The following is a 27,017-nucleotide window of genomic DNA, read 5'->3' as shown; positions in this document are numbered from 1 at the left end:
ATTTTCATACCATAGGATGGGTTGTGTACTAACTTCGTCATACAGTTTATAACACATGAAATAATAACGTCCACCCGAGCTCGATATTAAATGGACTGGCAACTCCAGGTATACTTAGGCTGTTAGACGAACTTCTAATGAGGAGAAGTATTTCAGCCACACAAACATACAAAGGTATGTGAACAGAGGCACTCCCCAAGGTGTAGTTCTATCACCTCTTCTTTGGAATGTTGGTATAAATAACCTTCTGGTTTCCCTAGAAAAGAACATTTTCACTACTTTTTTGGCGACGCAAGGGTTGTAACGACACCAAGTCCCATCTAAACTTAAACCGCACACTAGATATGCTACTGTTATCAAGACGTCAGATTTCACTCCTGATATCTGCTATAACGGGTCGCTGCCTGATAGGCGATTTTGCAAAAACTATTGGCGCGAAGTATAATGAGTACTGTAAGAGCTGTCATGATGCAGATGAAAAGGATTTAAATAAACACCTCTTGTGCGAGTGTCCTGCTTTTTGTGTACGGTGTAAGCAAATTTTTGGGGCATATAGCTTTAGATTACTGGCGGACCTGGAAAACGTCAACTTAAACTATCTGCTAATGTTTTTGGAACAATCTGGTTGGTTCAACAGAAGAAAATAATCGAGAAGGTTCTGCAGTTAAAACTAGAAGTGCCCATATGTAATAGGTACTTTTAGTTAAATGTGGTATCACAATGGACTGAATAATCTAAGTGGTCCTGAAACTTAATCGGGCTGACACAATAACCTAACCTAACCTAACACATGAAATACTGGTCTCAGACCCCATATATTCTGGGTCATGGTGAAATTCTGAGTCGATCTAGCGATGTCCGTCCATATATCCGTCTGTGGAAATCACGGTCTACATAGTGAAATTTACACTCAGTGTTCTACGATATTATGATTTGCTTCCCGGGATATTTTATACTTTATTTTATATATAGATGTTATCAAAGATTTTAAAAACTTACCCGTGAAAGTAGTGCCACTTTGTCGGGATATCCTTTGGCAAAATGCCAATCACCAATTGCCGAAAATATTTTGACAATAGTCGCATCCTCAAATGAATCCACACCCATGACAAAGGTATGTCGGTAAAACCGGGGAAATATAGAATTGCTGCCGCCTGGCATACCCATTGCTCCGATAAAACACTGCAAAAAGAGAAAGCACATTTCTTTTAAGGTCAAGTTATGAGGAAATTCGAAAAACATAAATATGGTGCAGAGTACCTTTTTGTCTTGTCAGTGTCATGCTAGAGGTATGTTCCTTCCCCGTCCAAATATCGAAAAAGTCGGTCATAGTGGAGGTTTACCTCCCTGACCAAATATCGAAAAATAAATTAGCACATATTTGCCTAGACGCCCCCAAACTTTTCATAAACATTTCAAGTAAATCGGATAACTCAAGCCCAATTCGTGTAAAAGGGGAGGTCCTGCACTCTTTCCACCTACCAAAAAAACTGGGTACCCTGTATTAAATTTATAACTTCCTTCCATGTTATCTGTAAATTTCATGTCAAGAATGTCGTGCAAAAGGGAAGGCCCCATCCCCAACCAAATTACGAAAAATACGGTAACGGGCCGTTGTCTAGACTTCACCCCAACCTTCTCTAAAAAATCTGTCATGTGTAGGGTCCCTAAAAATTTTGGAGAACTTAAGTACAATTTTCGAAAAATCGGTCATGTGTAGGGTCTAGAGGTGTGCGCGTGAGAGATATTTCACTCACACTCACGAAGTCAAATATTTATTCAAGCACGATAAGTGTCGTAGCCACTCACTTTCACGGAATGAAAAGCACGAAGTACTTTTACAACAAATTCACGAGACTCACGACAAAATTCATAAATAAACAAGTAAGGAAAGTCTAAAGTCGGGCGGGGCCGACTATATTATACCCTGCACCACTTTGTAGATCTAAATTTTCGATACCATATCACATCCGTCAAATGTGTTGGGGGCTATATACATATAAAGGTTTGTCCCAAATACATACATTTAAATATCACTCGATCTGGACAGAATTTGATAGACTTCTACAAATCTATAGACTCAAAATTTAAGTCGGCTAATGCACTAGGGTGGAACACAATATTAGTAAAAAAATATGTGAAACATTTAAATCTGAAGCAATTTTAAGGAAACTTCGAAAAAGTTTATTTATGATTTATCGCTCGACATATATGCATTAGAAGTTTAGGAAAATTAGAGTCATTTTTACAACTTTTGGACTAAGCAGTGGCGATTTTACAAGGAAAATGTTGGTATTTTGACCATTTTTGTCGAAATCAGAAAAACATATATATGGGAGCTATATCTAAATCTGAACCGATTTCAACCAAATTTGGCACGCATAGCAACAATGCTAATTCTACTCTCTGTGCAAAATTTCAACTAAATCGGAGTTAAACATTGGCCTCTATGGTCATATGAGTGTAAATCGGGCGAAAGCTATATATGGGAGATATATCCACATCTGAACCGATTTCAACCAAATTTGTCACGCATAGCTACAATGCTAATCCTACTCTCTATGCAAAATTTCAACTAAATCGGAGCAAAAAATTGGCCTCTGTGGGCAAATGAGTGTAAATCGGGCGAAAGCTATATATGGGAGCTATATCTAAATCTGAACCGAGTTGGCTGATATTTTGCAAGTTTTGCGAGACTCATAAAATATTCGGATGTACGGAATTTGAGGAAGATCGGTTGATATACACGCCAATTATGACCAGATCGGTGAAAAATATATATGGCAGCTATATCTAAATCTGAACCGATTTTTTCCAAAATCAATAGGGATCGTCTTTGAGCCGAAACAGGACCCTATACCAAATTTTAGGACAATCGGACTTAAACTGCGAGCTGTACTTTGCACACAAAAATACATCAACAGACAGACAGACGGACAGACAGACAGACGGACGGACATCGCTAAATCGACTCAGAATTTAATTCTAAGCCGATCCGTATACTAAAAGGTTGGTCTATGATTACTCCTTCTTGGCGTTACATACAAATGCACAAACTTATTATACCCTGTACCACAGTAGTGGTGAAGGGTATAAATATATTTCGACAGCTAAATCAATTTCAGTTAACATACGAGTAAGAATTAATTCTAGATTTTTTGTGAGCGTGATTTTGCTGAAATTTTATTCACGCACATTCACGAACCGATTTTATTACTCACGCACGCTCATGCACGACATATTTGTTTTAGTCCCATTCACGAGAGTTGCTTTAGATTTTATTCACGACTCACGTCATTCACGCGTGTCAAGCGCACACCTCTAGTAGAGTCCCGCTCCTTCGACGAGACATCCAAAAAATGAAGAACCCAATTACATTACAACATCACCCTCTACGTTGTCTTAAAAATCGTAAATCGGTTCGCCGTTACCTGGAACATCCAAAAAAACAAATACACGAACATAACTGTGATTTTAAATAAAAGCTGATTTTTTAGCTATTATATTTTTGGCAGTATGGTTTAAACAGCTGACACACGTTTCGTGTTTTGTTTCACTGAAACCATGAATCGCGTCTAACAAATGAATAACGTTTGCAAATTATGTTCATCGGGCTAAAAATTATGGTGAGCGCCGAAGCTCATATTTGGCTCAATGGGTACGATTTTGGGGTGACTATCAGCCGAAATATTGCAAACGCTACCAATTCAGTTTAGGAAAAGTCACGGTTTGGTGAGCTTTCTAGCCTGGTGGCATCATTGGACCGTACTTGTTTAAAGATAATGCGAATCCTACTCTGAAAAAAATATTGCCGTGAGGCCAAAGATTTCATGTCTTTCAAATACGAATGCAAATTTTGCTTAGCATAGAAGACGCATTTCTCTAATATAAAGTTTTTTCCTTGTCCAAATGTCGATAAACTTCTCAATGAAGTCGCGTTGTCCTTATAATTAAGTGATTTGACTTAAAAATGGGTATCATAACATGAAAGAAAAAAATGTTTGGGCAAAGGTCAACTTGACTTTAATAATTCAGAAAAATTCGTTAAATTTAATGAAATTGTCTTTAGATTTGTTGTCTTTTTTGCATGTGTTTTTCAAAACTTTATTTTAAAGAAGTTTTTTACTTGAAACATAGCATAAATTCTACTGGTAGTCGAGTCTTAATGTTGAAAATAAAGTTGTTGGTAACTCGGACTTTGATACCATATGAAGAAAAAAAGCTGAAAAATCGAAAAATTAAAATTTGATTCCTAGAATCAACTACACAAAACCCAAATTTAAAAGAGAATTGTGTCTTAAAGGTATCCTTACTTGTATTCTCCGCTTCTTTGGCTCGGAATCAATACCAAATTTTTTAAAGTAAAGACAAAATCTTTGGAACCGGACATGCTTTTTTTCGGTGTAGAGTAACTGTAAATGGTGAGCATTACCGTGAGATAATGTCCAACTTTTTTTTGCCGAAAATGAAAGAGCTTGACTTGTGGTTTCAACAGAACGGTGCCACATGTCACACAACACGCATAATATGGAGTTATTGAGAAGCGAGTTCTGCACTGTTCTTTTCTAACTTTAAGTCTTTTATACACGGATGAAAAAGACTGTTTTTCATATGTTTGGCTATAAACATTATATGTTTGGAACACAAATTTTTAAACACAATATTTTTGAGTGCAAGCATATAATGTTCATAAACTAGCATAACATGTTTGGGACATATATGTTAATATGTTAGAACATATTATGTTTGGGACATAAAATGTTTGTAAATATAATATGCTTGGATGCAAACATATATTAATTTAGAAATAGCCTATAAAAATATATGTGTTTAGTAGCTTGGAGCGCTATTTAACAGGGAGCGATATTGAATTAAGTTGGTGGTTGTTGCTTGTTATTACAAAATTAACATTTTATTTTTCCTTGGGCAATTGATCAGCTACTTCTTTGATCCTTACAAACTGTGTGGTCCGCTGTTCGAATCCCCGTCCGGCAAAAGGTAAAATTAAAATAAAAAAAATCATACAATTGAATAATTTCTTCTACAATGTTTGTATTACAGAAAAAGGTGCTAAGAACTAAAAAATCTCGTGGAAGTGAGAAAGATGTGGGGGAATATACAATTGGGCAGAAACAAAATTTTAAGCATTCAGGTCGAAAACCTATGTTGTTAGTACCTATATTACCTGTTTATTTTCATAATTCATTATGATTGTAAATATATAAATAAATAAATAAAATTTTGAGAACAATATTGTTTGGGAGAATTTTTTTTAAGCATATAATATTTTTGGGTGCAAAATGCTTCCAAACATATTATATGTTCACATATGTTATATATTGTTTTTTGGAAGACAACATTATTGAATTTGGATGCAAAAATACAAAATGTTTGGAACTTAGACTACCCAAACATATATTGTTTAGACCAATATGCTTTCAAACATATTATATATTGGAAGAGATCAAACATATAAATGTTTGGGCAATACCCAAAAATATATATGCTTGAAGCAAAATATGTTTGGGAGTATATGTTACAGAAGCGATTTTTTGTGAGCGTGTACGCCACATTGTGAAATTTCATAGTAAAAATTCAATATAGTCGTATGTAATGTCGAACATCTTTCCGGAATCTTCTGAACATTTTTGGAATATATGTAAACATATATTTAAACAAGTATATACTGCCGAAATTCGGCCAGGCCGAATCTTATGTACCCTCCACCATGGATTGCATAGAAACTTGTACTAAAGACTGTCATCCACAATCGGTTTTTTGTACGGTTATTAGAGACCATATACTAATACTATGTACCAAATTTCAGCCGGATCGGATGAAATTTGCTTCTCTTAGAGGCTCCGCAAACCAAATAATTATGGACCGATGTGGACCAATTTTTGCATGGTTGTTAGAGACCATATACTAACACTATTAAGGGGAATCTGCCCCAGTACTTCGTTTCCCAATAGATTACAAACCAAAACGAAGAAATAATCCTTGGAATCTTTATTTCAACGCTTACGATTAAAATTCCTAACATATTTTCATTACATTAATTCATGGCTCATTAATAATTTTTTATATACAAATTACACACTTTTTTGGTTAGGAAACTAAGTACGAACTTCATATAAGGTTACGACACAGCGTCCTTCTATCCTCTTTAACAATTAAAGCGCAAACTTATGTTACAGGCGCTTGGAAGTTTCTTTCGTTAATAAAAAAACAAATATAAATTCTAATATGGCTAACTACTCAAACAAAAAGAGTGATTCTCAAATATAAGGTTTATCGAAAACTTTGTACACGAGACTGGCAGTGGTGTCAACAAACACCATGTACCAAATTTCAACCGGTTTATATAGGGGCTATACGTAGAAGTGGTCCGATATGGCGCATTTGCAATACCATCTGACCTGCATCAATAACCATTACTTATGCCAAGTTTCAAGTCGATAGCTTGTTTTGTTCGGAAGCGTTCGGAAGCGTAATTTCAACAGACGGACATGCTTAGATCGACTCAAAATTTCACCACGACACAGAATAAAGGGTGATACAGTCAAAATTTGGTCAAGGGAAAACGCGTGTAAATCGGGTAAATCGTTTATTTAAAAAATCAAATTAAATTTCTTTTTCAAGTTCAATTAGTATAAAATTCAGGAAAAATATTCAGTTAGGCTTTCGCTTTTCCAAATCCGAATTGCCGGGCCTCACGCTTGACACCTGCCATCAGATTTTGTACAGCCACCTTGTCCACCTTCTTCGCCGCAGAAAGCCAGTTTGCCTTGAACTGCTGCTCGTCCTTAGCAGTTTTTTTGGTCTTCTTTAGGTTCCGCTTGACAATAGCCCAGTATTTCTCAATTGGGCGGAGCTCTGGCGTGTTGGGAGGGTTCTTGTCCTTGGGAACCACCTGTACGTTGTTGGCGGCCTACCACTCCATGGCCTTTTTACCGTAATGACAAGATGCCAAATCCGGCCAAAACAGTACGGAACAACCGTGTTTCTTCAGTAAAAGCAGCAGACGTTTATTCAAACACTCTTTCACGTAAATTTCTTGGTTGACAGTCCCGGAAGCTATGAAAATGCTGCTTTTCAAGCCACAGGTACAGAGGGCTTGCCAAACCAGATATTTCTTTGCGAACTTTGACAGTTTTATGTGCTTGAAAATATCTGCTACCTTTCCCTTTCCTTTTGCCGTATAAAACTCCTGTCCCGGAAGCTGCTCGGCTTTGACGTAGGTTTCGTCGTCCATTACCACGCAGTCAAACTTCGTCAGCATCGTCGTGTACAGCCTCCGGGATCGCGCTTTGGCCGTCGTATTTTGTTTATCATCGCGATTTGGAGTCACTACCTTCTTGTAAGTCGATAGTCCGGCTCGTTTTTTTGGCTCGATGCACGGTTGTAGACGATACACCCAGCTTATTTGCGGCATCTCGGAGAGAGAGGTTAGGGTTTCGCTTGAAACTACCGGCAACTCTCTTTGTCGTCTCAGCGGCTTCCGGGTTTCGATTTCCTCCCGATCCAGACTTTCTGGCTGTCGACAAACATTCCCCAAACACTTTAATTACATTTGTAACGGTTGATTTGGCAACTTTTAGCGATTTTGCCAGCTTTGCGTGCGAGTAGCTCGGATTTTCGCGATGCGCGAGCAAAATTTTGATACGCTGCTCTTCTTGCTTGGACGGCATTTTGACAACTGAAGAGTGAATTCCAAAATCCAAATAGGAGCAACATTCTACACACACACACCTTCAAAATGAGGGGTGTTCAGGTTTTTTATATGCAAAATTGAAAGAAATACGTCAAGATTATATTGACCAAATTTTTACCGTATCACCCTTTATATATACTTTATGGGGTCTTAGAGCAATATTTCGATGTGTTACAAACGGAATGACAAAGTTAATATACCCCCATCCTATGGTGGATGGTGGGTATAAAAACTCTTTTTGGTGTTCGGTTAGTCTTGAATATTTAAATATGGATGGGGTCACTTGGCGTTAGCATATTAATGTTTTAATAAACTACAATTCCTAGGCTTTCATATTAAGTAATAAAATAATGCGTGTTTTTGTCCGAAATTTTTTTATTAAATTAACTGTGAAAATAGTCACTCAAGCAAAAAACAAAACAAATAGTTCTCGTCGTTTGTTACTTTTTTCTTCGTTTTCTTTGTTATAATTGTTGTTTTTGTATATCGTAAGGAACTATGTTAGTGCAGATCCAATCCTATCTGGTAAATAAAAATTGCAAAAAAAAATCCATCAACTTCCAAAATCAGTGGTAGATCTACTTGTTTCCTTCAGTTGTGACAAATGTGGAGGACAATGCATTGGCATTTTTAAAATAGCAGGTAAGAAACACATGTCTTATAATATAAATTTATGTTTAAACTTTTGTCCTACTTTGTAGATATGAAGGAACAAGCTATTTTTATAACAATTTTATATCTGATGTGTGTCCTGAATTTAGTTACAAATATTATACAACATTCCCCCTTTCGTCAACGTTATTATAATAAAAATAAATTGATTACAATGTGAAAATTGTATTAATTTTTTCCAAGAAAAAAATCCGACTGAGCTAGAACATTTTTTAAAGGGGGCTTGGCACCGCCCTATTCAATTTTGGATGTAATCCATACTGTACGATCAACATATATACCAAATCTCATATCAGAGGTATGATAGTTCATGAGATATATCCGATGAAAGTTTGAATGGGAGGTGCCACGCCCAATCATAACCAAGTACAGCCAAGGACTATTACCAGATTAACAGTACAACATTGGGAAAGTTTCATGACAATCGGACGCTAGAGCTATTTTTAATAGTGGGAGTGGCACCGCCCACTTTTCCAAAAGATGTCTGGCGTATGTCACTCAGTGATAACGTAGCATTATAATAGTGAAAGAATTTTTAAAATCGGATAAGTACTTTAATTAATCTCCATTTTTTTTTTTGCGATTTTGCCCCACTGTGCGGCGCTGGTCAGTGCAATGCTTTTCTCGTCCCATTTTTGGACCTAAATGATTATTTTTACACACGTTACTGAAAGAATTATAGGAGAGGAAGACAACCTTACCACTGTGCGCCGAAAAGTATGTTTTGTTTGGAAGAAACTATATACTTTTTGTGGTAAACGTTAATTCTTTTAGAGGATGTAGAAACATTTTCATAAAGTCTAACTCGTATAGATCAGTGTTTGCATGGTTGTTGGTGATCAAAATGCTCCTCCAAGAGGATCCGCAAGCAATACCTAGGGATCGGTTTATATAGGGGCTATATATAATTATGAACCGATATGGACCAAAAAGCTCCGCAAGTCAAATCTTTCCATATATATTGTGGCTATACGTAAAAGTGGTCCCATATGGCCCATTTGCAATAACATCCCATCTACATCAATAATAACTACTTGCGCCAAGTTTAAAGGCGGTAGTTTGTTTCGTTCGGAAGTCAGCGCGATTTCAATCGACGGACACCGCTATATCGACTCAGAATTTCACCCCGGCCCAGAATATATATTTTATGGGGTCTGAGACCAATATTTCGATGTGTTACAAACGGAATAACAAAGTTAATATACCCTCCATCCTATGGTGGGTGGTATAAAAAGGTGGTAAGAACTAAAAAACCTCGTGGAAGTGAAAAAAATGTGAAGGAAGATGCAATTAGCCAGATTTTTGTTTTTGAGTTAGACTTTATGAAAATGTTTCTACATCCTCTAAAAGAATTAACGTTTACCACAAAAAGTTTATACTTTCTTCCAAACAAACTTCCTTAAGCGAAAAGTAAATGTGAAACCATATTTGTTTTTCTAAAATTTCGTTTGGGACGAATGATTTTTTTAGCGTGTATATCATGCTATTTAAGGCCTTTAGACTATTTTTTGTGGGGCAGACAATCCCGTTTCAATTAACGCATTGGACACGCTTTTACGCTTTTATTCGAAATATATAAGCCGAAATGTTGCAAAGAGTATTTCAAAATTGGGCAAACGGATGGACCATTTGAGCCACAACATCCATTTTTCTGCATTTTACGTGTTTGTTTTTTGATTAATTTTCCTACAGCTATTAAAAAATTTCTCTTTATTTAAACTTGGAGAGCGTTATGTTCCGGATGTTAACCCGGCCAACTGAAAGTTTAACTAAAACTTTTAGTAATACTGCAAAAAAATCCTTCGAAATTATATTAACTGAATTTTACACCCATTACAGATACCTGCTATCCATTTTTCTATGCTTGACGTCCATCTCCCTCTATCATTTAAACATATCACTACTTTGTCAATGTTAATTTTGCATTTCATTCGTTGCTATTGCATTCTGCTTACTATCAAAGTAGATTTTACTCCAGCAAAAGGTAAACTTTTTTAATATAGAACAAAATCCATTGACAACAAAATAGTGTTGCCACGGTATCATTGGCAACAAATATTATAAAACTTTCTCGGTTGATATACACTCAAAAAAATCACAGTTTCGTATACTAACTTTATTTGTTTGGAAAAATTTACACAATTTTTATACCCTTCACCACTACTGTGGTACAGGGTATAATAAGTTTGTGCATTTGTATGTAACGCCAAGAAGGAGTAATCATAGACCAACCTTTTAGTATACGGATCGGCTTAGAATTAAATTCTGAGTCGATTTAGCGATGTCCGTCTGTCTGTCTGTCCGTCTGTCTGTCTGTCTGTTGATGTATTTTTGTGTGCAAAGTACAGCTCGCAGTTTAAGTCCGATTGTCCTAAAATTTGGTATAGGGTCCTGTTTCGGCACAAAGACGATCCCTATTGATTTTGGAAAAAATCGGTTCAGATTTAGATATAGCTGCCATATATATTTTTCACCGATCTGGTCATAATTGGCGTGTATATCAACCGATCTTCCTCAAATTCCGTACATCCGAATATTTTATGAGTCTCGCAAAACTTGCAAAATATCAGCCAACTCGGTTCAGATTTAGATATAACTCCCATATATAGCTTTCGCCCGATTTACACTCATTTGCCCACAGAGGCCAATTTTTTGCTCCGATTTAGTTGAAATTTTGCATAGAGAGTAGAATTAGCATTGTAGCTATGCGTGCCAAATTTGGTTGAAATCGGTTCAGATTTGGATATATCTCCCATATATAGCTTTCGCCCGATTTACACTCATATGACCACAGAGGCCAATTTTTAACTCCGATTTAGTTGACATTTTGCACAGCGAGTAGAATTAACATTGTAACTATGCGTGGCAAATTTGGTTGAAATCGGTTCAGATTTGGATATATCTCCCATATATAGCTTTCGCCCGATTTACACTCATATGACCACAGAGGCCAATGTTAAACTCCGATTTAGTTGAAATTTTGCACAGAGAGTAGAAGTAGCATTGTTGCTATGCGTGCCAAATTTGGTTGAAATCGGTTCAGATTTAGATATAGCTCCCATATATATGTTTTTCTGATTTCGACAAAAATGGTCAAAATACCAAAATTTTTCTTGTAAAATCGCCACTGCTTAGTCCAAAAGTTGTAAAAATGACTAATTTTCCTAAACTTCTAATGCATATATGTCGAGCGTTAAATAAATAAATAAACTTTTGCGAAGTTTCCTTAAAATTGCTTCAGATTTAAATGTTTCACATATTTTTTTACTAATATTGTGTTCCACCCTAGTGCATTAGCCGACTTAAATTTTGAGTCTATAGATTTGTAGAAGTCTATCAAATTCTGTCCAGATCAAGTGATATTTAAATGTATGTATTTGGGGCAAACCTTTATATGTATATAGCCCCCAACACATTTGACGGATGTGATATGGTATCGAAAATTTAGATCTACAAAGTGGTGCAGGGTATAATATAGTCGGCCCCGCCCGACTTTAGACTTTCCTTACTTGTTATCTATAGCTTTTATACTAAAATCAAAGAAGCCCCAATTTCCATGCGATTTTTTGAACATTGAAATTTAACGTGTACGTCACGTACTCACGCACACTCACATTTATGCACACTCACGGAAAGAAAATCCGTACTCATGCACAAAAAACTTTTAAGGACTCACACTCACGAAAAATCTCGTGACTCACGAAAACCGACCCATTCAAGAAAATTTTAGTGACTCACCATTGAGTTGTACGTTACGGTTGAAGTTATCTTTTGGGAGTGCGCAAGTGGTATTTAGATTTGAAAACCCTTCGCCAAGAGAATAATGTGGTATTCATTAATGGTTAGGTAGTGGACGGGGTTATAACTTCTTTGGCAAGTTATACCCTGCGCCACACTGTGGAACAGGGTATTATAAGTTAGTGCATATGTTTGCAACACCCAGAAGGAGACGAGATAGACACATGGTGTCTTTGGCAATAATGCTCAGGGTGGGTCCCTGAGTCGATCTAGCCATGTACGTCTGTCTGTGAACACATTTTTGTGATCAAAGTCTGGGTCGCAGTTTAAGTCCAATCGCCTTCAAATTTGACACAAGTTCCTCTTTTGGGTCAGAATAAAACCCTATTAATTTTCGAAGAATTTGGTCCAGATGTAGATATAGCTCCCATATATATCTTTTGAATGAAATCGGTTCAGATTTAGATATAGCGCCCATATATATCTTTCGCCCGATATAGACTTTTATGGCCCCAGAAGCCAGAGTTTTACCCGAATTTGCTTGCAATTTTGCATCAGGAGAACAATAAGTACTATAGTCAAGTGTGCCAAATTTGATTGAAATCGGTTCAGATTGAGATATAGCTCTCATATATATCTTTTGCCCGATTTTCCGTCATATGACCACAGAGGTCAATGTTGTAGTCCGATTTACGTTAAAATACTAAGTATGCATGTCAAATTTGGTTGAAATCGGTTCAGATTTCTATATAACTTCCATATGTATGTTTTTCCGATTTGGGCAAAAATGGCCAAAACACCCACATTTTCTTTATAAAATCGCCATCTATCTATCGACTAATAAATCATAAATACACTTTTGCGAAGTTGCCTCAAAATTGGTTTAGATTAAAATGTTTCCCATCCCATCCCAGGGCAGTAGCCGACTTAAATTTAAGTCTATAGATTATAAAGTTTGTTCGGATGGAGTCAGATTTAAATGTATGTATTTGGGACAAAAACCTTTATATATAGCACCCAACACATTTGACGGATTTGATATAGTATCGACAAAGTGGTGCAGGGTATAATATAGTCGGCCCCGCCCGACTTTATACTTCCCTTACTTGTTTTATTATGACTTTGTGGAATGATTCAAAGCAACAACTTAAATGCTGGTAAATGCTAAATGTTAAAAATAGTTCACTCCCAATTAAATTTATGTGTGGGTTGGAAAATTATTATTTAGGATTTATAATATAATACGCTTTTGATTGATTATCGTTAAATAACTTTGGGATACGATGGAATATATGAATGTTTATACTCGAAACTCAGTCAAATTCGTTTATATAGCACTGTGTTGCTGCAAAATATATTTGGAACATATGTTAGAGAAGCGATTTATTTTAGGGTGTACTATTCAGGCCATTGTGATATCACAGTGGTGAACTTCTCTCTTATCATTTAGTTTGGCTCAATGGGATATGATCACCTCATAGAGCAAAATACTATTTTTGGACGGTGAACATGTTTGTCGCAACAATTTTATGTTTAGCGGGGAAACAACATTTTCGCGGTAAAAATGTTTTTTCTCTACCTTCGTTATTAGTATCATACGTGACTATGATAAAAATCGAGAGCGTTATTATTATTATTAAACTTTTAACATTAACTAAACAATTATTTATTTCCATTTAAAAACAATGTTCAAATCGGTTCAGATTTAATGTATGTCTAGGGAAATATTTAAGATGGTGGTATCAAAAATTTTGCTCTACAAAGTGGCAAAGGGTATAATATAGTCGGCCCCGCCCCGCCCCGCCCGACTATAAACTTTCCTTACTTGTTTTCTGAAGACTTTAAATTTTACAAAAATGAATAAAATTATTCATAGTGTACGATTTGAAAATATCAACTTTTTTTCCTCTTTTATGCATTGCAATGTTTGTAAAACTAATGTTGTTCCATCTGTATTGATACAAGGGCACGGCCAATGGACTATGACACATACCCCGTAATAGCCTTTTGAGATGTGGGGATTGCATGACGCTGCCAAAGGTAAAAGTTTTGCAATACAACTATGTCTTCCTATTTTGACCATACGTGTGGAGTTGGTATCAGTAAAAAGTTTGTGCCTCTGAAGTAATACGACTATGCATATAAATACCTGGTTGCTGAAACATTTTTGTTTGTGTTTTGGAGTATCGTCACAACTTTTTTTCGTATCTATTCATACTGAAGTACATTGATGAATCCGACATATTACGTTTGCTATATTAATATCTCGCAAACTGCATAATCACAGCACATTGAAAATAAGTGTGGCAGAAAAAAAATCAATGGTCATCGATCCATGGTTCCATGTGAGCTATTCACATGGTACCTTCAGTGTTGCCAGAGAAATTTATCGATTCACCCTACAAGGCCAAAAAAAAAGTTCCCTACTTTCCCCTACATTCCCAAACAATGTTCCCTACAATTTCCCCTACAACATTTTTCGTTAAATTTAAACAAAAATTAACAAGTATATATGGCTGTAAGTTCGGCCAGGCCGAAGCTTATGTTCCCTCCACCATGGATTGCGTAGAAACTTCTTCTAAACACTGCCATCCACAATCGAATTACTTGAGTTGCGGTAACGCTTGCCGATGGCAATGTATCTTAAAACCTCCTAACACCGTCTTCTAAATTGTAAATAAGTCCATACGTGGTATATATTAAATCAAACAAGTATATACGGCCGTAAGTTCGGCCAGGCCGAAGCTTATGTACCATCCAGCATGGATTGCGTAGAAACTTCCTCTAAACACGGCCATCCACAATCGAATTATTTAAGTTGCGGTAACGCTTGCCGATGGCAAGGTATATTAAAACCTCCTAACACCGTCTTCGTGGTATATCTTAAATCAAAAAAGATCGATCAAATACGTATATAATTCAGTTTGACAAAATTTTCTATAGAAATAAAATTTTGACAAAAATATTCTACAGAAATAAAATGTTAACAAAATTTTCTACAGAAATAAAATTTTGACAAAATTTTCTATAGAAATAAAATTTTGACAAAATTTTCTATAGAAACAAAATTTTGAGAAAAGTTTCTACATCCTCACAAAAAATCGCTTCTGTAACGTATACTCCCAAACATATTTTGCTTCAAGCATATACATTTTTGGGTATTGCCCAAACATTTATATGTTTGATCTCTTCCAATATATAATATGTTTGAAAGCATATTGGTCTAAACAATATATGTTTGAGTAGTCTAAGTTCCAAACATTTTGTATTTTTGCATCCAAATTCAATAATGTTGTCTTCCAAAAAACAATATTTTATTATGTGAACATATAATATGTTTGGAAGCATTTTGCACCCAAAAATATTATATGCTTAAAAAAAATTCTCCCAAACAATATTGTGCTCAAAATTTTATTTATTTATTTATATATTTACAATCATAATGAATTATGAAAATAAATAGGTAATATAGGTGCTAACAACATCGGTTTTCGACCTGATTGCTCAAAATTTTGTTTCTGCCTAATTGTATATTCCCCCACATCTTTCTCACTTCCACGAGATTTTTTAGTTCTTAGCACCTTTTTCTGTAATACAAACATTGTAGAAGAAATAATCCAATTGTATGATTTTTTTATACCCTCCGTCATAGGATGGGGGTATATTAACTTTGTCATTCCGTTTGTAACACATCGAAATATTGCTCTAAGACCCCATAAAGTATATATATTCTGGGTCGTGGTGAAATTCTGAGTCGATCTAAGCATGTTCGTCCGTCCGTCCGTCCGTCTGTTGAAATCACGCTAACTTCCGAACGAAACAAGCTATCGACTTGAAACTTGGCACAAGTAGTTGTTATCGATGTAGGTCGGATGGTATTGAAAATGGGCCTTATCGGTCCACGTTTACGTATAGCCCCCATATAAAGGGACCCTCAGATTTGGCTTGTGGAGCCTCTAACAGAAGCATATTTCATCCGATCAGGCTGAAATTTGGTACATGGTGATGGTATATGGTTTCTAACAACCATGCAAAAATTGGTCCACATCGGTCCATAATTATATATAGCCCCCATATAAACCGATACCCAGATTTGGCTTGCGGAGCCTAAAAGAGAAGCAAATTTCATCCGATCCGGTTGAAATTTGGTACATGGTGTTGGTATATGGTCTCTAACAATCATGCAAAAATTGGTCTACATCGGTCCATAACTATATATAGCACCCATATAAACCGATCCCCAGATTTGGCTTGCGGAGCCTCAAAGAGAAGAAAATTTCATCCGATCCGGTTGAAATTTGGTACATGATGTTGGTATATGGTCTCTAACAACCATGCAAAAATTGGTCCACATCGGTTCATTATTATATATAGCCCCCATATAAACCGATCCACAGATTTGGCTTGCGAAGTCTCCAAGAGAAGCAAATTTCATCCAAGCCGGTTGTAATTTGGAACATGGTGTTAGTATATGATCTTTAACAACCGTGCCAGAATTGGTCCATATCGGTCCATAATTATATATAGCCCCCATATAAAACGTTCTCCAGATTTGACCTCCGGAGCCTCTTGGAGGAGCAAAATTCATCCGATCCGGTTCAAATTAGGAACGTGGCGTTAGTATATGGTCGCTAACAACCATACCAAAATTGGTCCAATCACACAAAAATTGGTCCATATCGGTTCATAATCATAGTTGCCACTAGAGCCAAAAATAATCTACCAAAATTTTATTTCTATAGAAAATTTTGTCAAAATTTTATTTCTAGAGAAAATTTTGTTAAAATTTTATTCGCTTCATAATAAAATTTTCATCATTTTCAAAATTTTGTCAAAATTTTATTTCTATAGAAAATTTTGTTCAAATTTTATTCGCTTCATAATCATGGTTGCCACTCGAGCCACAAATAATCTACCAAGATTTTATTTCTATAGAAATTTTTGTCAAAAGTTTATTTCTATAGAAAATTTTGTTAAAATTTTATTTCTGTAGAAATTGTTGTCAAAATTTTCTTTCTATAGAATATTTTGTCAAAATTTTGTGAAAATTTTATTTCTATAGAAAATTTTGTTAAAATTTTATTTCTGTAGAAAATTTTGTCAAAATTTTATGTCTACTTTATCAAACTGAATTATATACGTATTGGATCGATCTTTTTATACCCTCCATCATAGGATGGGGTATATTAACTTTGTCATTCCGTTTGTAACAAATCGAAATATTGTTCTAAGACCCCATAAAGTATATATATTCTGGGTCGTGGTGAAATTCTGAGTCGATTTAAGCATGTCCGTCCGTCCGTCCGTCCGTCTGTTGAAATCACGCTAACTTCCGAACGAAACAAGCTATCGACTTGAAACTTGGCACAAGTAGTTGTTATCGATGTAGGTCGAATGGTATTGAAAATGGGCCATATCGGTCCACTTTTACGTATAGCCCCCATAAAAAGGGACCCTCAGATTTGGCTTGTGGAGCCTCTTACAGAAGCATATTTCATCCGATCTGGCTGCAATTTGATACATGGTGTTGGTATATGGTCTCTAACAACCATGAAAAAATTGGTCTACATCGGTCCATAATTATATATAGCCCCCATATAAACCGATCCCCAGATTTGGCTTGCGGAGCCTAAAAGAGAAGCAAATTTCATCCGATCCGGCTGAAATTTGGTACATTGTGTTAGTACATGGTCTCTAACAATCATGCAAAAATTGGTCTACATCGGTCCATAATTATATATAGCCCCCATATAAACCGATCCCCAGATTTGGCTTGCGGAGCCTCAAAGAGAAGAAAATTTCATCCGATCCGGTTGAAATTTGGTACATGATGTTGGTATATGGTCTCTAACAACCATGCAAAAATTGGTCCACATCGGTTCATAATTATATATAGCCCCCATATAAACCGATCCCCAGATTTGGCTTGCGAAGTCTCCAAGAGAAGCAAATTTCATCCAAGCCGGTTGTAATTTGGAACATGGTGTTAGTATATGATCTTTAACAACCGTGCCAGAATTGGTCCATATCGGTCCATAATTATATATAGCCCCCATATAAAACGTTCTCCAGATTTGACCGCCTCTTGGAGGAGCAAAATTCATCCGATCCGGTTCAAATTAGGAACGTGGTGTTAGTATATGGTCGCTAACAACCATACCAAAATTGGTCCAATCACACAAAAATTGGTCCATATCGGTTCATAATCATGGTTGCCACTAGAGCCAAAAATAATCTACCAAAATTTTATTTATATAGAAAATTTTGTCAAAATTTTATTTCTAGAAAAAATTTTGTTAAAATTTTATTCGCTTCATAATAAAATTTTCATCATTTTCAAAATTTTATTTCTATAGAAAATTTTGTCAAAATTTTATTTCTATAGAAAATTTTGTTCAAATTTTATTCGGTTCATAATCATGATTGCCACTCGAGCCACAAATAATCTACCAAGATTTTATTTCTATAGAAAATTTTGTCAAAAGTTTATTTCTATAGAAAATTTTGTTAAAATTTTATTTCTGTAGAAATTGTTGTCAAAATTTTCTTTCTATAGAATATTTTGTCAAATTTTTATTTCTATAGAAAATTTTGTGAAAATTTTATTTCTATAGAAAATTTTGTTAAAAATTTATTTCTGTAGAAAATTTTGTCAAAATTTTATGTCTACTTTATCAAACTGAATTATATACCGTTGAATTATATACCGTTGGGACTCGGCTATAAAAAGGAGGTCCCTTGTCATTGAGCTTTACATGGAATCGGGCAGCAGTGTGAGTTAGTCCATACGTGGTAGAGAGCCAGAACTGAAATATGGGCGTCGCTTATATGGGGGCTACATACAATTATGAACTTGATAAGGACCAATTTTTTGTGATTGGGATCGATTTATCTGAAGGCTATATATAACTATAGACCGATATGGACCTAGTTAGGCATGGTTGTTAACGGCCATATACTAGCACAATGTACCAAATTTCAACTGACTCGGATGAAATTTGCCCCTCCAAGAGGTTCCGGAGGTCTTATCTGGGGATCGGTTTATATTGGGGCTATATATAATTATGGACCTATATGGACTAGTTTTTGCATGAGTGTTAGAGGTCATAAGCCAACACCACGTACCAAATTTCAACCGGATCGTATGAAACTTGCTTCTCTAAGAGGCCCCGAAAGTCAAATCTGGGACCATCCGACCTACATCAACAACAACCTCTTATGTCAAGTTTCAAGTCGACACCTTGTTTCGTTCGATATTTAGCGTAACAACAGAATTTCACCACGACCTATATATATATATATATATATATATATATATATATATATATATATATATATATATATATATATATATATATATATATATATATATATATATATATATATATATATATATATATATATATATATATATATATATATATATATATATATATATATATATATATATATATATATATATATATATATATATATATATATATATATATATATATATATATATATATATATATATATATATATATATATATATATATATATATATATATATATATATATATATATATATATATATATATATATATATATATATATATATATATATATATATATATATATATTAACGATAACCATTCAAAAGCACATTATATTTAAATTCTAAACATTAATTTTACACATAAATTTATTTTGGTGTGCACAATTTTTTGCTAGCATTAATAATTTGCTTTAAAGAAAATAAACTTATTCAATTGTTGCTTTGGATCCCCACCATGTTATAAAACAATTTACCGAAAAAAGTTATAATGTTATTTTGGTTTTTCCGATTCGAGTTTTGCCACTAAAATGAGAAATAATTTTAGCGGCAAAACTCGAACTCAATGCCCTCTTTTATTTTCGAAAGAATCCATCAACTCCTCTTGGACTACTCATTAAAAAAGAGGAACTAATCTTTGTTTTTATAGATCTTACTGTTTAATTTTTCACATTTTCCCCCTGTTTTTATTTTACTGTCATAACTCTAAAAAGAGTACACTGAAAAAAATATTGTCGTTAGGCCAAAGAGTTCATGTCCTTAAAATAAGAATACAAATTTTGCTTAGCTTAGAAGACGCATTTCTCTAATATAAAGTTTTTTCCATGTTCAAAAGTCGATAAACTTTTCAATTAAGTCGTGTTGTCCTTATAATTAAGTGATTTGACTTGAAAATGGGTATCATAACATGAAAGAAAACATTTTTGGACTAAGGTCAACTTGACTTTAATAATTCAGACAAATTCTTCAAAATTAATGAAATTGTCTTTAAATTTGTTGCATTTTTACATCTTGACTACAAAGCAAAAATCGTTAAAAAATATGACATGTTTTTCAACACTAAAATAAAGTGTAGACGATTTTTATTTGAAACATAATTTCTACTAGCATATGAAAAATGCTGAAAAAGCGAAAAATTAAAGTTTGCTTCATACTCTATGAAATACACAAAATCCACATTTAAAAGAGAATTGTGTCTTAAAAGTATCCTTATTTTGTAAATTTATACTTCTTTATATTCACACATAGTATTTTTCCAATCTTTAATGAAATTTTCTTTGTGTATATATACGAGTATTTTTAAGGCGCCAATTGGTTACTTTCATTATTTTACTTTATGTCTCACTCTCTAAACACATATATGTTTATAGTCTATTTCTAAATTAATATATGTTTGCATCCAAGCATATTATATTTACAAACATTTTATGTCCCAAACATAATATGTTCTAACATATTAACATATATGTCCCAAAAATGTTATGCTAGTTTATGAACATTATATGCTTGCACATAAAAATATTGTGTTTAAAAATTTGAGTTCCAAACATATAATTTTTACATAGAAACATATGAAAAACAGTCTTTTTCGTCCGTGCGGAGGATTGAATTCGGCACACTTGTCAAATATATTCTCTGTGTAAAATACCCAGTAAATTGGAGTAAAGTCCCATTTAAAATGGGTAAAAAACATGAAATATTCGAACATATTTCCCTAAAGGAGGCGTTCATATATATGCGAGATATATCAGAATATTAACAGATTTAAGCTAAATTTGACACATATTGCTAAAATGTAAATTGTACCCTCAGTGCCAAAATTTCAAGTAAATCAGAATGAAACTTTAGCCTTCGGTGGTCATGTGAATCTATATCGTGCGTAAGGTGTATATGGGAGCTATATCTAAATCTGAACCGATTTCGAACTTGTCATACTTGACGATACCATCAGTTGTACTCTTTGTGTAAAATTTGAAGCAAATTAAGGTGAGGCTCTGGTCTCTGAGCCCATATTAGTGCATATGGGATGAAAGATATATATGAGAGCTATATCTAAATCTGAACCGATTTTGAGCATTTGTAATCTCTTTAACTTTGCTGATTTCCAGCTTTTGTTTTTTAATGGGCTTTCAAGGTCACTTTAAAATGCGAATAAAGCAAGAATTGAATTATTCCATTATTTCCATCCAACGTTTCGCTGGGATTATTTCCAGCCTCATCAGGGATGATTTATTTATTGGATCTGGCAACAACATATGGAATTACATTAGAGCTTAGCCTATATTCTGTTATTTTCCATAAAAGTTTAACTTACATTCAATTTTAGTCAATTACTTATGCAAAAAAATATATACGTCTATTAATACGACACTATTACAGCACGACATAGAACACATATTTACTAATTGCAAGAATAATTAACTTAATCTAATATCACAGTCAAACTTGTGTTGTTATCACAGATGGTAAATGACAACTAAAATAATACAATGCTGTAGTTGGCGTTAGCATTGTCTTTGTCTTCTTTTCTGTTTATTGCACTTGTTGTTTTTTGTTGTATTCGTAAGCTCTCTAAAGTATATCTCTTATTCTCTCTTCGCTCTTTGTCCAATATTTTTGCATTTTGCAGATCTGCATTGTGTTTGTTTTCAATGCAGTGTTGAGCCAATGCTGTTGTCATCTTTTCTTTCTTTATATCTGCTTCGTGTTCAGCAATTCTGGTGGCTAAGCTACGCTTGGTTGTGCCGATGTAACATTTACCGCATTGCTCTGTTGAGTTTCCAGTACATGTTATTTCGTACACTACATTGCTTTGCTCATATTTTTCTATTTTGGTTTTTGTTTGTGTGTATAGAGAAGAAATGGTTTTGTTTGGTTTGTATCAAAGACAATAAACTCTAGGAAGATAGGAAATTGGCTGCTGAGGAGATCAAACCATTTACCGTGTTAGTTTCATACTCGAACCAAACGCGTATACGACAAGTATTGACATAGCATTAAAACGCAAATAAAAATAAATTTAGTGCACGAAATAAATTTCCATAAAGGGGAAAATGTAATTTTTTTGTTGTAGCCTAAAATTTAACATTGTTTCATTAAGAAAAATAAGTTTTTCATTAAAAAAATAAAAACGAAAAATAAATAAACAAATTACAAACATGTATGGAACTAACATGGTAAATGCAACATTTGGTATGACGCAAGCCAATTTCCTATCTTCCTCAAGTTTATTGTCTTTGGTTTGTATGCTAATCTTATTTCTTGGTTGTTTATGATTTCTTGTAAGTGTTTTTGTTCTGTAAGTTTCGGTATGTAGGGAATCCCAAAATATTTGGTGTTGCCAGAAGGGTTGTTTTCTTTTTGTTCTGTTGGATTCATATTAAGTTTTCGGTCAATTAGATTATTTATTATTTTTAAAGGGAAACAATTTTTGGTTAAAATATTTTTAATTATTTTAATGTTTTTGGGTAAAAATTTTGTATTACTCAATGTAATAACTTTGGATATGAGTTGATTAGCTGTGTTTATCTTTTGCCTTATTGGCTGAGTTGAGTGAAAATTTATTAGACGACCAGATGCAATGGGTTTTGCATACCAATCCGTTATTATTTTGTTTTTCTCTCTATGAATTTTTATATCCAAATATGGAATGCATTGGTTTTCCTCTTTCTCGAGTGTGAATTGTAACTTTTTGTGGTAATTGTTGAATGTTTTTAATATCTTATCCTCATCTTTTCTTTTTATTATGGCAAAAAGATCATCTACGTATTTTGTGATCAGTTTTACGTGAATATTTTCTTGTTCTAATTCTGACAAACAGGTTTCCAATAGAGTGTCAAGAATTATGTCCGCAATAGTGGGAGATAGCGGGTTTCCCATTGGCATTCCGTATGTTTGATTAAAGATGGTGTCCCCATATATGAAATAATTGTTGTCATTGAGGCAAAATTGGAGAGCTTTTAAAAATTGGGGTTTTGGTATTCTGGTGTGTTTCTGAAGGGATTCCCATTTTGTCATTATGTTTTTAATTGCTAAGTGAATCGGTATATTGGTAAACAATGATACCACGTCGAGAGATATGAGTATGTCGTCTTCGTCAAGATGGATATTGTCTAGTTTTACTTTAAGTTCGAGTGAGTTTTTTATATTATATTGCTCCAATATAATATTTTTCAAAATCGTTCCAATGTATTTTGACAAGTTGTAACATGGGACTTCGAAAGAAGACGCGATAGGGCGAAGTGGCATATTTGGTTTGTGAATTTTCGGAAGTCCATACAAACGGGGAGCCGTAGCTGAATTAGAAGTAAGCTTGAATTTCTCATATTTAGAAATGTAATTGTTTTTGTAGAATTCCATAATCATTTTATTGTTTTTTCTTTGTAGTTTTTGTGTAGGATCCGTCCTACTAGTTTTGTAGGTCTGTTTATCATCTAGAAGTTTCAGCATTTCATTTTTGTAGTTATCTCTATACATGACAACCGTTTTGTTACCTTTGTCCGATTTTGTGATGATAATGTTTCTATTGTGACGTTTGAGAAAGTTTTTCGTGTCCTCGTAGATGTTGAGAATAAATTTCTCTTTTAAGTTGTTTTTGTTTGTTCTTTTATGTGTCAGCACTCTATTGGCAATTTTTGATCTAACAATGTCTTTCTCTTTCTCATCAGTAATTGTTTGAACCCATTGTTCTAAGTCAGCTATCAGTTTTATAGCAGAAAAATTGGTCTTGTCCACTGGTATGGCAAACTTAGACCCCAGGGAGAGAAGCCATTTACATTCTTCAGGAAATTCTATGTCTGTTTTGTTCACAAACCAATCTGAATTAAATTTAAAATTATATTCGTCCATTTTGGTCATTTTTAGAGTTCTTATCTTTTTGTTATGTGTTGATTTTGTCTTTGATATAATATTTCTATATCTCATATCCTGTCCTTTTGTGAATTTTTCATATTCTTTGTCATTAAGAGTCGAGCGTATGACCGATTTACTTTTCTGTTGTTTGCTTTTTGTCGATTTTATAGTCATAATAGTTTCTTTGATTTCTAAGTTAAGTATTTTACTGTGAAAATTTTGCTCTATCTTTCGTAATTCATTGAATATCTTGACTTCTGTAAATTTCCGTTTGGAAAATGTCGTGAGTCTCTGAATTTGTCGTGAATTCCGTGAATTGTCGTGAATCGTGCGTGAGTCTATAAAAGTAGTTCCCGCGTTTATACTGGTTTTCATTGCGTGAGTGGGATTAGCTACAACACGTATCGTGCGTGAATAAACATTTTGCTTCGTGAATGTGCGTGAGTGTGAGTGTAATTTCAGTCACGCGCACACCTCTAGTTGACGATACCATCAGTTGTACTCTTTGTACAAAATCTTAAGAAAATAGGTAAAAATCTGGCCGAAAGATATATATGGGACCTATAGATATATATGAGACCCATATTTGAACCTATTTCAACCAAATTTGGCATGGATAGATATAATATTAATTCTACTACCTGTGAAAAGTTTGACATAAATTTGGCCTCTGTGGTCATAGGAGCTTAAATTTGGACGAAAGACAAATATGGGAGCTACAGTCAGCATAAAAAATGTACATTGATTAATTTGAAAAAAAAAAATGTGAAGCGGCAAAAAAAAAATATGAAGTAAATATATATGTATATACCTTAAATTAAAGTTTGAGATCCGTGCTACAAAATAAGAAGAAAAAACTTATACATACAAAATAAATAACAAATTTAAAAACTTTTTTAGTCCTGCATAACAAGTATTCTTTAACAATATGGGACGTATGCTTGGGATCATTATATTGGACAAGCACAAATACATTTTCTAGACCCATTTTTTAGGCGGATTCCGCCAAATTATTTTTCAGACTATTTAAGTTATCTACTTTGTATATATTTCCTTCAATGAGTATGAGGTTTTCAACGCCATTTACATGCCGTCACATTCCCACCTACGTGGTTAACAGTATGTGTAATATTACATTTGCGTCATTTCCTTTTCGCAGAATTGAAATGTTAAGCAAACAAAAACTCATTACGTTCTTAAGGAATTTTAGAGTTAATTAAACTCGATTATTGCTAGGATAGTGAAGAAGTTGAGGGATTAGTAAGCCTAAAATTAATTTTGGGAAACCCTATGTTTGAAATTTCGTTTATCAGAAATGAAAAAATGAATGTAATCTTCATAGAAATAAATTTCTCATTCATCGTATAAAAATAAAGATACAAAACTTAATTCCCACATAGTCTGTCTGTTTCGCTTTGACCAGAATTACCTGATGCTTCGTTAGCATTCATTTATGGTGTGATTATACACATACGAGTTTTCACAGTTTTTATGCCTTTTTAATTAAAAATCCATAAATCACCATATTTTCGTTTTGCTTTTATATTCTCATAAAGAGGGTAAAGTAAACAACATAACAATCGCTTATTGCAATTAAGAGATTTAACAAATATTCACCGGACTATACATACTTCTCACTCTACACTTTGTTTGTATGATGAGCATATTAACATACGAGTGGAACTTCAATAGAAAAATATTTACAGATTGGAAAAAAGGCATTAAATGAAGTGAAAGGATGACGTTACATGGTTGCTAACGACCATATACTAGCACAATGTACCAAATTTCAACTCACTCGGATGAAATTTGCTCCTCCAAGAGGCTCCAAAACCAAATCTCGGGATCGGTTTATATGGGGCTATATATGATTATGGGCTGATATGGACCACTTTTGGCATGGTTGTTAAATATCATATACGATCACCACGTACCAAATTTCAAGCAGATCGGATGAATTTTGCTTCTCCAAAAGGCACCGGAGGTCAAATTTGGGGATCGGTTTATATGGGAGCTATATATAATTATGGGCTTATAATAACCAATTCCTGCATGGTTGTTGGATACCATATACTAACATCACGTACCAAATTTCAACCGAATGGGTAGAATTTTGCTCTTCCAAGAGGCTCTGGAGGTCAAATCTGGGGACCGGTTTATATGGGGCCTATATATAATTATGGACCGATACCGACCAATTTTTGCATGGGAGTTTCAGGCCATATATTAACACCACGTACCAAATTTCGACTGAATCAGATGAATTTTGGTCTTCCAAGAGGCTCCGGAGGTCAAATCTGGTGATCGGTTTATATGGGGGCTATATATAATTATGGACCGATGTAGACCAATTTTTTCATGGTTGTTAAAGACCATATACTAACACCATGTACCACATTTCAGCCGGATCGGATGAAATTTGCTTCTCTTAGAGGCCTCGCAAGCCAAATCGGGGGATCGGTTTATATGGGGGCAATATATAATTATGGACCGATGTGGACCAATTTTTGCATGGTTGTTAGAGACCATATACTAACACCATGTACCCAATTTCAGCCGGATCGAATGAAATTTGCTTCTCTTAGAAGCCTCGCAAGCCAAATTTGGGGGTCCGTTTATATGGGGGCTATACGTAAAAGTGGCCCATTTGCAATACCATCTGACCTACATCAATAACAACTACTTGTGCCAAGTTTCAAGTCGATAGCTTGTTTCGTTCGGAAGTTA

The 27,017-nt window shown here is 34.4% G+C and overlaps 1 protein-coding gene across 1 annotated transcript in view; it reads right to left on the bottom strand.

Moving 5' to 3' along the window:
- Positions 1-27,017, bottom strand: part of Dnah3 (dynein heavy chain 3, axonemal) — a 671,994-nt gene that overhangs the window by 300,076 nt on the left and 344,901 nt on the right. Inside the window, exon 38 of the mRNA XM_075308183.1 lies at positions 1,000-1,182. Coding sequence (XP_075164298.1) covers positions 1,000-1,182 — 183 coding nt within the window. The remainder of the gene's footprint in view (positions 1-999; positions 1,183-27,017) is intronic.

The sequence above is a fragment of the Haematobia irritans genome, chromosome 4 (assembly GCF_050003625.1).
Source record: "Haematobia irritans isolate KBUSLIRL chromosome 4, ASM5000362v1, whole genome shotgun sequence".
Lineage (NCBI taxonomy): Eukaryota > Metazoa > Arthropoda > Insecta > Diptera > Muscidae > Haematobia > Haematobia irritans.
Note: the sequence above shows the minus strand (reverse complement) of the source record. Positions and strands in the feature narration are given on the sequence as shown.